This window comes from Arabidopsis thaliana, assembly GCF_000001735.4.
Source record: "Arabidopsis thaliana chromosome 1 sequence".
NCBI classification, from domain to species: Eukaryota; Viridiplantae; Streptophyta; class Magnoliopsida; order Brassicales; family Brassicaceae; genus Arabidopsis; species Arabidopsis thaliana.
In genome coordinates, this window is record NC_003070.9 from 25002619 (window position 1) to 25017700 (window position 15082).

General features: G+C 37.2%; 4 protein-coding genes and 2 pseudogenes across 7 annotated transcripts; 1 reads left to right on the forward strand and 5 right to left on the reverse strand.

Annotated features, from left to right (window-relative positions):
• Positions 1-25: 25 nt before the first annotated feature.
• AT1G66990 lies at positions 26-709 on the reverse strand (annotated as a pseudogene). Its single transcript has one exon.
• A 490-nt stretch (positions 710-1199) lies between these two features.
• On the reverse strand, positions 1200-5029 carry AT1G67000 (Protein kinase superfamily protein). The gene is made up of 5 exons (NM_105370.3): positions 4248-5029; positions 3288-3983; positions 3163-3195; positions 2876-2902; positions 1200-2782 (listed from the first exon to the last, which is right to left on the reverse strand). The coding sequence occupies exons 1-5, from the start codon at positions 4984-4986 to the stop codon at positions 1599-1601; spliced, it is 2679 nt and encodes an 892-aa protein (NP_176871.2). The 5' UTR covers positions 4987-5029; the 3' UTR covers positions 1200-1598.
• A 1150-nt stretch (positions 5030-6179) lies between these two features.
• On the reverse strand, positions 6180-7094 carry AT1G67010 (annotated as a pseudogene). Its single transcript has one exon.
• Positions 7095-8091: 997 nt separating this feature from the next.
• AT1G67020 (uncharacterized protein) lies at positions 8092-10369 on the reverse strand (the record flags this gene model as incomplete). Its single annotated transcript, NM_105371.2, has 1 exon — positions 8092-10369. One exon carries the CDS (start codon positions 10367-10369, stop codon positions 8390-8392), a length of 1980 nt encoding a protein of 659 aa, NP_176872.1. The 3' UTR covers positions 8092-8389.
• A 38-nt stretch (positions 10370-10407) lies between these two features.
• On the reverse strand, positions 10408-12107 carry AT1G67025 (wall-associated receptor kinase carboxy-terminal protein). Of its 2 annotated transcripts, NM_148636.2 has the most exons (2): positions 11790-12107; positions 10408-11363 (listed from the first exon to the last, which is right to left on the reverse strand). In NM_148636.2, exons 1-2 carry the CDS (start codon positions 11815-11817, stop codon positions 10726-10728), a joined length of 666 nt encoding a protein of 221 aa, NP_683477.1. In that variant the 5' UTR covers positions 11818-12107; the 3' UTR covers positions 10408-10725. The 2 variants fall into 2 exon arrangements, with proteins under 2 accessions (NP_683477.1, NP_001185334.1); NM_001198405.1 differs by having other exon boundaries at positions 10408-12107.
• A 1676-nt stretch (positions 12108-13783) lies between these two features.
• On the forward strand, positions 13784-14894 carry ZFP6 (zinc finger protein 6). The gene has a single exon (NM_105372.3). It carries the CDS (start codon positions 14026-14028, stop codon positions 14617-14619), a length of 594 nt encoding a protein of 197 aa, NP_176873.1. The 5' UTR covers positions 13784-14025; the 3' UTR covers positions 14620-14894.
• The last annotated feature ends 188 nt before the right edge of the window (positions 14895-15082 follow it).

The window sequence follows — 15082 nt, forward strand, 5'->3', positions numbered from 1 at the left end:
ACGTTTTATCACGATAGAAATCTGTATTAACTAGTAGGTAATTGGATCACCCTTCTGTGTAAACAGAGACATCCTCTGAAAGAATAGAAGATTCATGAAGATTTGATGTGGGGATTTGCTGCAAAACAGGCCTAGGAGGGACTTTAAGAGCTTCCAAGCTTCCTTCCATCATCTCTACAACTCTGTTCATCGCTGGGCGATCTACCGGAGAAGGCTGAATACACCACAAACCCACCAATGTCATCTTCTTTGCAAGCTCATTTTCTTCGCTGTTAATTCCATCCTCAATATGCCTTCCAGACTTGCATGATTCAAGATCCCTATATACCCATTCAAGAAAGTACATTGAATTGTGTTAGAAGCACATGCTTGATTTGCTTTCTCTTTATTTCTTGCACCAATTATCTCAAGGACTAACATTCCATAGCTATACGCATCTGATTTGTCCGACACATTCCCATAAACTCTCGAGATCATCTCTGGTGCAATGTACCCTACTGTACCTCTTGTGTCAAGCATAGACAAGATGCTCTCTTTCTCCTCACAGAGCTTAGCGAGACCAAATTCCGAAACTTTGGGACAAAAACTGTCATCCAAGAGTACGTTTTGTGGTTTAATGTCGAAATGTACTATCCTTGTTTTGCAGCTAAACTGTCATCTCATCTCTGTGTGTATCTCGTCAAATCTTTAGAGGCAAATAATTTGTTTTTCACCTGGCGAGTCTTTGTGACAGCCGTTCTGTTTCATTCCATGATACGATTATTGGTGTTTTCTCAATTCAAAAAGACTATTGGTGTTTTTCTCATTAAGTGGTTTGGTGTTTTCCTTTGATGTTAAGGGTATATCATCAACCAACATCATCATGACCCTTACGTCTACAATGTGAACATACTCTGTCTCTGTTTTCTTCTCATGCACAAGAAGGTGAAGTTTTCACCGCATAGCTCACTACTTCTGGAATACTCTCCTGCGATTTATTCTCGGTCTTGACAGTCTCTTCGCGTTGCAGAATGTTGTTAGTCGAGTTTAACGTCGGCAAAGTTATCACGGGAGAGAAGTACAAATCTGAACGTTGCCAAGATAAATTCATCGAGTCCAAACTGAAACAGAGTCTCACACCTGACAAACCCTTGTTTACTTGAAGCACAAGGAAGCTAAGGAGAAAGTTTTTTTACTACAAACAGAGTTTTTTTCACACCTGATAAGAACTACAAAGTTTTTTTATTTTGTTTTCTATTGTAGGACGATCTCAAAGTGAGACACTTAAACATTTTCTCAGACGGACCCTACTGAAAATAACATCCCAACTTAAGATCCATTTTTTACAATATTTGACTTGACTTTACCAGCGGTAAGTGATCCGTAATGAACATATTACAGAGATATGGAGTGTGGAAAAAGACCATTTCATGTATCTGTCAGTCACTTATGCTTCCTTGAATTGGTCCAACACTGATGCCCTATTTTTATTCAACACAGAGGAAAAGATTCATGAAGAAACTATATCGCAACTTTTGAGTTGGGTTATTGTATATTAAAACATATATGTGTTCTATTTGTTATGCAAATAACATATGACCTTCACGACGATTTTCTATTCACAAACTTGAAGATTCCAGCTTTGAGTTTGTGGAGAAAACCAGTATATCAGAGGCACTTGAACTCTCCTCTGAATTCCAAAAAGAGTCGGAAACCGACGAAGCTGAAATTTGCTGCAAAACAGGTCTAGGTGGCACTTCAAGAGCATCCAAGCTTCCTTCCATCATCTCTACAACTTTGTTCATCGGTGGACGATCTGATGGGGAAGACTGAATACACCACAAACCCACCAATGTCATCTTCCTTGCTATCTCCTCTTCCTCGCTGCTGATTCCATTCTCGATAAGCCCTCCATTTTCTGTCTTCTCGATATCCTTAATGTTGGCCTTCTCAAGATCCTTATAGATCCATTCTGGAAAATATATTGAGCTTCCGTCGGATCGAGAGTTTTGATCAAATCGTTCTTTCTTCCTTGCACCTATCATTTCGAGTACCAACATTCCGTAGCTATACACATCCGACTTATGAGAAACACTCCCATAAAGTCGAGAGATCATCTCTGGTGCAATGTATCCTATTGTACCCCTTGTATCCAACAATGATAAAATGCTCTCCTTCTTCTCGCAGAGCTTAGCAAGTCCGAAATCAGAAACTTTAGGGCAAAGATTATCATCTAACAGCACGTTCTGAGGTTTAATGTCGAAATGCACGATCCTCGTTTTGCATCCATAGTGCAAGTACTCTAGACCACGAGCAACTCCTAGTGCGATCCCATACAGTGTCTTCAAGTCTAAATTCACCGAGCTCTTGTCCGATATGAATTTATCGAGTGACCCATTACCCAAAAATTCATATATAATTGCTCTTCTTGAACCTTCACAGCAGAATCCAAGCAGTGAAACAATGTTGACATGAGAAGTTTGGCTCATGCTGGCAACTTCATTAATGAAGTCTTCACCATCAGTACCCTTTGAATCTTTCAAGACCTTTACCGCAACCATACTGCTATCACTAAGGGTTCCGCTATAAACAATTCCAAACCCGCCTCTCCCAACCACCTCCGTGAATGACTTTGTCATTTTCTTCACTTCCGCATAAGTGTAGTGTTTGAGTGGAATCAGAGCCTTCAGCTTCTGTAGTCTCACTTCATCTGATGTTTTTCTCTTTCGGAAAATTTGGACTCTGAAGCAAGGGCATAGTAGCACTAGAAAAACTATAACAACACCTGTTAATGCACCCAGAGCTGTAAAAAAAAACATAGAAAATCTTCTATTATATATTAACACTTAAAAATCAAGGAAGATCGAAAGGAATTGGAAATATGCACCACACTAACCTATAAAAGTATACCTGACCAGAGTCGCTGTAAACCATTAAAATAAATAAAAATTGTTAGCATAGAACCAAATTTAATCTTGAAAAGGAACAATTAACTCAGAGAAAACAATGGTTAAGGGTATTAGAGATATTGTCTCACATCGAAAGTTGAATAGGGTCTTAAGTGGTATATATAAGATATGGGTCTCTTCACCTATTACCAATTGATTTTAGGCTGGAAGCCCACAATCTAATAAAAGGGAAGATAACCAAAAGGAAAGTTTAACTCGATGAATGCTTACGCACCAATAAACCGTCGATGCCGACGAAAAAATCCATCTATAAAATGGCACAAGAAAGAAACCTTGGTTAGAGCTGAAGACTGATTAACTTTGAACTTTGAAAAAAAGTTTCCGCGGCCGCAATCTTACCATCGTATTCGTATCCGCATTTACCATCTTTACAATAGCACCCGAACCCACTTGAAGTCTGATTATATCCACAAGCACCGCCAGAACCTCGGCACCTCTCACAATCTGATGTAATCAACATCCGAAAACCTTGATCAAGAGCCATCTTCAGATTATCTTGATTTGGCCTTGTCTGGAGATCGAATAACGCGGGTCCAGACGCAGGAACACTGACGTTTCTTTTGCACATTTCCCTCAAGTTGTTCAAAACGCCTCTAGAACTGTCAAGTAAAGGAGAGGACAGGTTTCTCGTGACATAGTAACTTCTTCCCTCATCACAACCAAGCTCTCCAACGTAAATGTTAGCAGGAATATCCGATGAATTGAAACGGCAGCCGTAGTATAAAGTTAGAAGCTCTGTCTCACCAGTGAGTTCGAGGACTGGAAGGAATTTTTCGATGAATGGCGCAGTTAGTGGGTTTGCGGGACACAAATCGCCAATATAATCTGATCTTGCAAGTCTTATTAAAGAGCGATATGAGTCTAGGATTCTGAATTTAACAGAGGCGATGTTAATCTCTGCGAATCCTCCGCTACAGTTGAGCTTGAAGTTGGGGTGGCCACATTCTTCTCTGCCAGGTTTCCATAAGGGGTAATTGAGATCTCTCTGACTGCCACAGCTAAAACTTTCACTGCATCGTCTATAAACCTCATCAGCTGAAAAAAAAAGAACAAAATGGGATCACAAAAAGCATCTAAGAGAAATAGACAGATTGATCATTGTGTTTTCATAATGAGCAAAGTGGCAAGGAACAGAAAAAAAAAAACTTAGGTCATGAATCTTTGAGATTTTTTAAATGGTTTTTGGATTTTAGATTTTGGTTTTTGGATTTGAAAAATCTTAGTATATAATATGGAAAGGAAACTACGTAATTAAATGGTTTTTGAAAAACAATGGTCAATCTGCACGCAAAAACTTACCACTATGTTGATATGGTACGCAACTAACTCCTCCTGACGGTGAGGTTGCGTTACAGCAACTCTGTGTGGTACCGTTGAAACTACAGATTCCACGAGTGGATGAACATTGTTGACACGGTATTTCATCAATCACCAGCTTCACCTCAAAACCTTTTCTTAGAGCACTTTCCAAATTAGTCAAATTCAACCCTCTCTCTTCTGGATGGAAACTCGTTGGAACGTTAACTGTGAAACTGTTTTGGCAAGAATATTGGTAATCAACGCTTTGAGACATTGAAAAAGTACCTAGAGCAGGACATGTATAACTCGAGCGGTAAGAAAGCTTTGGATCACAATGGTACAATACGGTTAGGCTCTTGTAAGTTGGGGAAAGCTCAAAGATTTCGGGAGGCAAGGTTGTGGTATTGTATGCATAGGAGGAGCAAAAAGAACCTAGAAGGTCTGATCTGGCAAGCGTAAGAGTGTTAGATGTTTGATTTATCTGACGAACATAGAACTCTTGATTTGAGATGTATAAAGAGGTGATATTGTTATTGTTGCAGTGAAGCTCCAGCAACGGATGACCGCAAGGTTTGTGACGATTCCCGCCCCAAAAGGGGAAATCAGCGGTGATGTTCCCACACTGAAACAGAGACTCACACCACCCAAGTCCTTGGTTACTTGAAGCACAAGGAAGATGGTGGAATAGGGAGAAGAGGAAGAACAAGATCGAATAAGAACTGAGGGAATGGTAGTACATGATTTGTTTGATCAATGAACAGTGTGTCTGCTGGGTTTGATTTGTGTTGAGAACAGATGAGCAAGCGACTTAAAGAGAGACCGTGAGAGAGAGAAAGAAGCATAAAGACCAAGTCAAGGTGAAATAGTGGACAAATACATAAAGACACTAAATCTTTTTTGATTAAATGGCTTTATTAATTAGTTTAATCAGAAAACGAAATTGAGACAAACAAAGAATGGTCATTGGGTGACGAAGAAGAAGAAAAGTAACAAAATAAACGTGGTCATTTGATAAATCAACAAAGATAAACATTTGTTTATATCATCTAAATGTCTTTTTGTAAGAATTTGGAAAACCTATACCATACATTTATATTTGTTTGTCTTCATCCTTTTAACGACCATAGGGAATTTAGAAGACTTGAAAATTCAACTACTTAATTACCTTTTCACCGGCAACGTCGAAAACATAAGTTAAAACTCTCAAGTTATTCACACAAAATATGTATTATATGGATGTCTATTATGGGCCCATTAGGATATTCTAGAGGTTTCTACATTACTTGGGTTCTAATCTAAACCTTAAGTTGTATCTCATATATTTCTCCTTATTACTTACTCATGAATAATATATAAGAACAATCCTTAAACTTAATTGTTCTACAACACGTTATCAGAAGCCCTAGCCAACCAAGTTAACACAAAACTTTGCCGTCGTCCATCTCCGATCTCACCGTTTCCTATTCTCTCCCACGTCGAGTAAGTTACCTCATATTTATCAGCATTCGGTTCATCATACTTTAATAGTCGTGATTAAATATTGCATCATATGACTTGTCTGGTTTATATTTTAGTATCGATTGTTTATTTAATCATATCGTTGAATGAGATACTGTTGTTTAATGCTTGAATATCATTACGCGTTATTGATTCATCAGAGTTTCATAAAATATATTGTTTCATTACTAAAAGCATCTAAGTCTATGTTTTTTTGGTCAATAAAGTCATGCTTGTGTACTTAATTCTCATAAGGAAACAATATTACTTTACACGTTTGATTCATAGTCTTATTATATTGTGGGGTCATACACAAACGTTTAAATATTGAGCTTATTCTTAATTGATGATGATGGAGCATAGATCTAGTATATTGAAACTGTTATCTAATTCATCACTTATAGCTTTATCACTTATAAATATACATTTGCATAATTGATTCTCTGTTATATACTCTTACATACTTCAATACAAGAAGCTCGTTTTGATGCACAATTGATTAATATACTTTATTATTGATGGGACATTATCACGTCCAAGTCATCGTTCTAATATCTATACTACTTTATAATTGAGTTCGTTAAATTCTCTGTTTTGAAAACATTAAATCCATACTTTAGTTTACCTTCTTTGTTTTGGTATAGTCGAGAGTTGTGTTTTGGTACATTGAGCTTGTGTTAGATACAGAGACTTCTATGGATGTTTTGTTCCTTGCTCCTAGCATCTCAAGAACTAACATCCCATAGCTATACACATCTCATTTGTGGGAGACTCTCCGATACATTCTTGAAAACACTTCAGGTGCAATGTAACATATCGTCCTCCTGTGTCTAGTAGTGACAAGATGCTTTCTTTCTTCTCACAGAGTTTAGCGAGGCCAAAGTCTGAAACTTTGAGGCAAAGATTGTCATCTAACAAAACATTCTGTGGTTTTATGTCGAAATGCACAATCCTTGCTCTGCACCCATTGTGCAAATACTCCAGACCACGAGCAACGCCTAGAGCAATTCCATAAAGTGCGCTCTGGTCCATATTCGATGACTTTTTGCTTGAGATAAATTTATCCAATGATCCATTCTCCAAAAACTCATATATAATTGCTCTTTTGGAACCTTCATAACAAAATCCAAGCAGGCTAACAATGTTTACATGAGATGTTCTGCTCATACTCGCAACTTCATATCTGAAAAGACTATACACAAAAGTTTCCTCTATACACAACCCCAAATCCTCCTTTCCCAACTTCATATCTGAAAGACTTTGTCATTTTCTTTACTTGTGCATAACTATAACGTTTCAGTGGTATAAGTGCTTCGAGGTTTGTCTTTCTTACACAACATGTTTTCACTTTCTGTAACATCAGTGCTATGATTACCAAAACAATCACAAGTCCTCCTCCCATTGCACCTAAAATAACAAGAAAACTAGTGAGTTACGAATTCTCTATCACGCAAAGTCCACTCTTTGAGAGTCTCTGAGAAGGAAACTAACCAATGATAATCTTTTTTTTTTGCTAAACTGTTAATATATCATATATAATGAAAAGTTTGGCAGTTACAAAGAAAAGCCTAAGCTTTGAAAACTTGGCAAAAAGAATAAAAACAAGCTTTCAAGATTGGGAAGACACATAAAGTGAAGTCATGATATCCAGAGTTGCATTAGGTGGCGAAACCTCTTGCGATGTTGCCTCGCTGTGATGATGTTTTTGATCTCTCTGTTGATGAGCTTGAAAACAGTGACATTTGAGATGATTAACTGATTATGAATGACATTGTTTCGCTGCTTCCAAATGTGATATATTGAGGTTTGGGCTGCGACTTTCCTGAGAGTTGACGGAGCCGAAACAGAGGAGGCACGAAGCCAAGAAAGGAGCTCCGCCCACGAGACGAATAAGGACCTATTTGGATCGATACGCGCAAGGATTTGAAGCCACAATTGCGCAGAATAAGTGCAAGTGAGGAACAGATGATCTCTGGACTCTACAGCCAAGGAGCAAAGAGAGCAGTACCAATGATAATCTTGATCATAATATTACGACTCCTGACTCTTCTAATTGAACCTACAGTACGTTACGAGTTTTCTTTAATACCTTTTTCTCTACTATGTTTATTTTCGGTTGTTAATTTCTCAGAGTTTTACACTTTGTATAACAGAGATATACTTGGAAGGTTTTAAAGATAACTACAGAGTTGTTTAAAATTCTCTATCCACTATATGAAGAATTTACTTCAAGAGGTCAATATAGACTGTTGCTACTCACCTTCGTCGGAGCACGAAAAATTATGAGGTAATGTTAAGTTTTCAATATCGATACACCGATTCCTTAACCAAACCGGTACACACTAACACACCATACAAGAGAGAGACTAGCACATCACTAGCTCAGCTCTCAATACACCATACGAGAGAGACTAGCACATCACTAGCTCTGCTCTTAAGTCTCTCATACCATTCAACAACAAACAACATAAACCTCTCTAAACATTCAGAGCCATTATTTATACTAGAACTCAGTTTGTTCATGATATTTTTAGATCCTAAAAATATCTTCTTCTTCAAGCAAGTTTCTTCTCACGTGCCTCCTCACTTGCACGTGTCTTCTTTTGCTTTCTCTCATTCACATTCTTCTTGATACATCAATCGTATCAATACTCCCCCCATTTAGACAAGCTTGTCCTCAAGCTTAGTAAAAGAAAGAAAGAAACTACCAGCTTCTGAATTATTTGTGTTGCTTCTGAGTTCTGATATGCAGCCATGTCTCTCTTGTCTACTTTCTGTTTGTACTTGAATTTCCATGCTTTGAGAAACTTCCTTTTCTTAATATTGTGCAAACTCATCGATTGGTCCTTCTTTAATTTGTGTGTAAGCCTGTGACAACTCTCAAAAACACATATAGCACACCCGCTGGAGAATAGCACAATCATCATACCCGTTAGAGTCATGCAAGTAAACAGCCTCATACACAAGATCATCACTTTCTCATATTGTTGTAATCCAATTGCCTCTGAAAATATCGATGTTGCTGCTGCATCAATAACTTTATCACTACTGGCGCCATTAACTGTCACTAAAGGTCCATGAGAAAATCCCAAGAAGCTGATCACTTCGCTGGAATGAGAATGCACCAAACCCCAACTTAGAAATTCTGAAATTTCCTGCAATGTCTCAACTTTGGTTTTCCAACGATGCCACAAATGAGAATCAGTGTTGTTTGCCTCATGGACAAGACAATGCCATGGCCTTTGAGTTTTGTAGATCCCGGTATGGAGATTCTGCATTCTCACTTTGTAATGTTTATATATAAAGTGCCAAGACTTGCTACACTTCCTCTTCAGTGCTGAATTCATCAAAGTGGCATCATCCAATCTTAGCAACTGTGCAGAATCTATCGTAGCAAAATTAGCTTCCCCTAACCTCCGAAGATCAGATTGCAACGCTACCATATCTTCATCACCAAGTGTTTCAACAATTGGTAATGCAGGCTGTAACTCCTCGGAAGATATAGATTCTAACTTCTTAAGATCCCGTGACATGTGTGCTTGCTTCTTTAGTCTCAGGCTCTGAAATGATTTGTTCTTCCTCACCAATCCAACGTTAGCACTAAAACAAAGATACATGTAATGGATATTGCTGAATTCAATGGCTTGACATGGATCCATTTTTGACCTATTTTGCTGTAAATTCCTGTTTTTGAACTTAAACATCCAATTTTTAGGAGACAAACTCAACTTCCTCCTCTGTTTTAGGTTGTGACTTCGAATGAGAATTTTGTCGAGCACCTTGTAGGCACCAAACTTCAGCTTACTATCAGATGAATTGTTGGCTTCATTGTCCTTTGATTTGTCGTCAAAGAACCATGTTCCCTCCTGGAATTCGCCAACTACTATAGTGGCAACATTCTGAAACCGTGGAAACGATTTCTTTTGGGTAATCAAAACAATCTCCGGATTTGATTTCTTTCTCACACTTGATTCATCTTCCTCAATCAATTCTTCTGTACATCTTGATTCAGTTTCATGAGCAACCACATGAATCAATGTCGTCGGCATAAGAACCTCAGGGGAAGAATGAATTTTAACTGGATCAAATCGAGCCAACAACCTTTGCTCAAAGGAATTCCAATCTCTAAACTCCAATGTCGACATCTCCCGAAGAAACCATTTCAACGCAACTCCTTCTAAACTCAACGCTACCAAATCCAACTTATCTGAATCCTGATACCTCCCTACACGAAAAAAACGTTCTACCTTCGAGAACCATTCATACACTCCCGATCCATCAAATACAGGCATCTCTATGCGTCTGATCAAGCTAGATCTATTATCCAACAAGATCGGAGACTCACCAGCACCGCGTTGAGGCATAGAGGAAGAAAACGAGTGACGTGGTGACTGACAAGAGTGCTCACCTTGCTCCACCCGTTTACCTTCGCGGATCTCCATCCTCTCCAACGTTGCAACCACCTGTCGTAACACGCTATCCATAGATTCAAGCTTCTCTTCATGTTGAACCTTATCAGCACACAGACGCTTGAAACCTCCGAACAACACCTTCATGTTACGCTCTGTTTCATCGCCGTGACAGTTCTCCGACTCAAACACCTCCGATTCATCACCCAAGGCCATTGCGACTTAAATCGACCAGTTTCACCGCACCAATGTTAAGTTTTCAATATCGATACCACCGATTCCTTAACCAAACCGGTACACACTAACACACCATACAAGAGAGAGACTAGCACATCACTAGCTCAGCTCTCAATACACCATACGAGAGAGACTAGCACATCACTAGCTCTGCTCTTAAGTCTCTCATACCATTCAACAACAAACAACATAAACCTCTCTAAACATTCAGAGCCATTATTTATACTAGAACTCAGTTTGTTCATGATATTTTTAGATCCTAAAAATATCTTCTTCTTCAAGCAAGTTTCTTCTCACGTGCCTCCTCACTTGCACGTGTCTTCTTTTGCTTTCTCTCATTCACATTCTTCTTGATACATCAATCGTATCAGTTTGTCATAGCAGAGACACTGAAAACTGCCAGATACTGGCTCGGAACCGCATACTCCATGACTATTTGAACAACCTCTGCAAGATTGATCGTCTCTGATGTTGAACCTTAGATCAAACCCCTTAACCAAAGCTTCTTTCAATTTAAGCCTTGACCGCTGAAACTCATCCAGAAGAGAACTAAGAACTGGATATTCTCCCATCTTTACGCAGTCCGTAACAGAATCTGAGGGCTTAAACGCGTAATATGTTACAATTTCCCCGTTGCTTTTTCTGCAAGTAAACGCCGAAAGCGGACTTACCATCTGAGAAGCAGGACAAATGAATAGGTCAATCTTCTCCACTGTAGGAGCGATTGTGAACTGATTGGCCCCGGTGAAGTTCAGGGACATGCTTGGGCATCGACCCTCGAATAAACTCTCATCGACAACGGTTAAAGTTTGATTCTCCAAATCAAAAGAGATTACTTGAAGAGAAAGGTTTGTGAGAACTAAAGTTAGGTTTTGGTTGTTCTTGCAAGTGAGTTGAAACTCTGTTTGGCCGCAATAATTGGGTTTATTGACTCCCCAGAAAGGATACGTCACGTTTGGCAACAGCCTCGGACCTGCGTACTAATACGAGAATTGGGCAATAATAAGAGCAGACTAAAAATGATATGGACTTTATCTAGCATGGATTTAATAAGAGATTGACAAAAAAAGATCCAGAGTCAATCTAATTGTAGTAGGGCTATTTTTCTTTTCTTTTTTTTGTCATACTCATATATATTGGGTTTCTAATTTTCAACAAATGCGTTGAGAAGAATAGTTCCACAAATATTGTTAGTCCAAATTTTAGGTGTCAGTATCAACAATAAACTTTCTTTTTAACTAATAAATCCAAGCTAGAGTGAAGAAATATCCATTTTGATATTGGAAATTCATGAATTTCAAGGTAGAGGAGAGAAACCATAAGCATATATAAGTTAACAATTCAAACTAAAAAGGCTTTAACTTTGCATTTTTCTAAGATAGGTAATCTAATAATAAACCTTCTAGCTTGATAATTTGATCACTCATATTCTGTACGTGACTTATACACTTTGATTTGATCACTAAGAACTGAATATCAGAGAACAATTACATGTCATGCACTATATACATGTTCTGAGTTCGAGAAGAGTTTTGGACCAAAAATCTGAAAACAGGCCTTCAAATAAAATCAAAATAATTGCAAAGATATTTGTAAAAATTAAGATGCTTCTGCAGTGTAGACAAAAAGTGAACATAATGGATGAAATAATTAGAGACTAATGAAGTGTTTGCCTAGAATATGAACACCTTTCTTCTCTACTTGAAATACGTACCTTAGCGAAAGAGACATAAACAACAATAAACTTTAAAGTAAAAGAAACCAAATATTGAGACAAAATCTTGTTAGAGTGTAGATTAGGTAAGAGATTATACTACAAGAAGCCAAATAAGACATTGCAACGTAAAAGGTCCTGATATTTGTTAATTTCACCACTATCACATTCTTTTCCATGTATGTACGTTGAACTAATTTATAAATTTCCGACGATAAAAATGTTTACTGTAATTTCATAATTTGCGTGATACATGAGCAGTAAACTTTAAGTGAAATTAGTTAAAATCTATTGACTATATATTGTCAATCTGTCATATACTCGCAAGTAGCAAAAATATATTTGTGACAAATTAATAGCAAACTGAATTACCATTTCATCGCTAACCTATTGAAATTAGCTACGAAAATTTATCACTACGTATGTTTTATTTATTTTTTTGCGTTTTAACGATTGTTAACCCCTATCAAAACGTGGTTGCATGAGAACCATCAAAGTCTAATATAATATTTGGCACATTTTTAGAATTCAAAATAACCAAAAACCGAAAAACCAAACTCCCATTAGTAATATTCAATACTCCCTCCATTTCATGAAGATAGACTTTTAAGGTTTTGTTCACATATTGATAAACTTTTGCAAAACCTAATATACATTTATCTATATTAAATATTAATTGTTACTTGATTTAACTCTAGGTAATAATTAAGGGTAAAATCAGAAATGTTACATAAGTTTGCATAGGAAATACAAAACATCTATATCTTGATGAATATTTTTTCTTAAATCTCTATTTATTTGAACAGGGAGCATAATATAGTGACCATGAAATTAAATAGATAAGAAAAGAAAAACAAAATAAGGTAGTTCAGGTGAATCAATTAATGTATTGAAGGTGTAAAGGAAAGAAAATGATTTAGGTTAATTCAATTGTCAACGAAACACAAACTCGCAAAGTGTGAAGAAGACAAAGATGGTGACAAGTAAAGTTTCCAAATATCCTAAGAGCAAAGGTCATGCATGAGTTCAGGGGGGTAAGGAAGTATAAGCTTAGTTAATTAATCAACTATTTTACTTAAATTTCAAAGGGTTTAATCAATATAAAGTAATAATAATAGCAATTAAAAAGGTTTAATGATCAAATCAGGTTTGTAGTTAGTAAGATTCGGGAAGATCTTGCCATGTCTAAACAAATACTTAATTTCAACGTCAATCACGCCAACACTTTAAACTTGATGTTAATCTATAGTTTATTAAAGTATTATTGGTGGGACCTTAATTATAACCTGATTAATCATACACAAATGCATAGATCATTATATTAAGTGGGTAGATCAAAGATCTATTCAATCAAATTGTAATCTAATAATTATTTGTACAAACTAAAAACCATATGGTAAGAGAAAATTCCTTTATGTCCAATCAACTAATTGAATGGTTCAAAATACTTCAAATCCCGTGACATAGTTGAAAACTTAAACAATGATGGGATTATGTATATGCTTATCTATACTTAAAACTATATAATATACGATCAATGCCTTACGAGGTATGTAGACCTTCCTAGCTTTTATATTATTCTTGTGTTTATTATGTGGTACACGTACACATATGTATATACCAAATTTTAAGAATTATTAAAGATGTATTAAAGAACCATAAAACTCGGAAACTTAACCATTAACCCTATTGTAAACTATGTGGATGCATGCCATAAGCACTCCATAACAAAGTGAGTGGACCAACCTAGACTCCATAATTATTTTAAATCTCATCTTAATTATATAAATATATGCACATGCAAACTCAAGCTTGATCTCATTTTAAGTCTCTAATCTCATCTTTCCATTTTCAAGAAGACTTTTAAATCTGTCTCTCTCTCTCTCTTTGTAAATATACATATATAGATAAGCTCACATATATGGCGACTGAAACATCTTCTTTGAAGCTCTTCGGTATAAACCTACTTGAAACGACGTCGGTTCAAAACCAGTCATCGGAACCAAGACCCGGATCCGGATCAGGATCCGAGTCACGTAAGTACGAGTGTCAATACTGTTGTAGAGAGTTTGCTAACTCTCAAGCTCTTGGTGGTCACCAAAACGCTCACAAGAAAGAGCGTCAGCTTCTTAAACGTGCACAGATGTTAGCTACTCGTGGTTTGCCACGTCATCATAATTTTCACCCTCATACCAATCCGCTTCTCTCCGCCTTCGCGCCGCTGCCTCACCTCCTCTCTCAGCCGCATCCTCCGCCGCATATGATGCTCTCTCCTTCTTCTTCGAGTTCTAAGTGGCTTTACGGTGAACACATGTCGTCACAAAACGCCGTTGGGTACTTTCATGGTGGAAGGGGACTTTACGGAGGTGGCATGGAGTCTATGGCCGGAGAAGTAAAGACTCATGGTGGTTCTTTGCCGGAGATGAGGAGGTTCGCCGGAGATAGTGATCGGAGTAGCGGAATTAAGTTAGAGAATGGTATTGGGCTGGACCTCCATTTAAGCCTTGGGCCATGAATGATTATAATTTTGGCCCAGTAAAGATCTGTAAAATACTACTAGGATTTCATTTTTATAGAGTATGTTTTTTTCCTTAATTTCGGTTGAAATTGGTGAATATTTTTATCTCTTACTTACCAAATCTCATATTTCTATGTATGCGTTTGCTTTCACTTTTTTTTTTTATATAATTCTTCTTGTAAAAAATGCAATGTGAGTTTTCTTCCCTATCATTCTGTCAAGCTTTGGTTCAATTATTTAGTAATCGAATAATATAGGAATAGTGTTGAAAGAAGTTGATTAGCTAGTTTCTGAGATGCATACCAAGTCGATTTCAGTTTTCAATAGGAACTGGAAGATATCATTACATGTTGTTAAGGAAAATATAAGCAGTATTAAAATTACATGTAGGACATATGCTAAATGATCAAATATACTTGAAAAGAGATTATATATCTCTTGGCAGTGAGCAAAAGTTGTT

Bases quoted from the DNA above. Each gene is read 5' to 3' on its own strand.
- AT1G67000 (NM_105370.3), bottom strand. From the start codon at position 4,986: ATGTACTACCATTCCCTCAGTTCTTATTCGATCTTGTTCTTCCTCTTC. The intron at 3,196-3,287 runs GTAAGATTGCGG...GCCATTTTATAG, and splicing joins ATGCGGATACGAATACGATG to ATGGATTTTTTCGTCGGCAT. The intron at 2,903-3,162 runs GTGCGTAAGCAT...AATGGTTTACAG, and splicing joins TCGGCATCGACGGTTTATTG to CGACTCTGGTCAGGTATACT.
- AT1G67025 (NM_148636.2), bottom strand. From the start codon at position 11,817: ATGAGTGATCAAATTATCAAGCTAGAAG. The intron at 11,364-11,789 runs GTTTATTATTAG...ATTAGTACGCAG, and splicing joins TCAAATTATCAAGCTAGAAG to GTCCGAGGCTGTTGCCAAAC.
- ZFP6 (NM_105372.3), top strand. From the start codon at position 14,026: ATGGCGACTGAAACATCTTCTTTGAAGCTCTTCGGTATAAACCTACTT.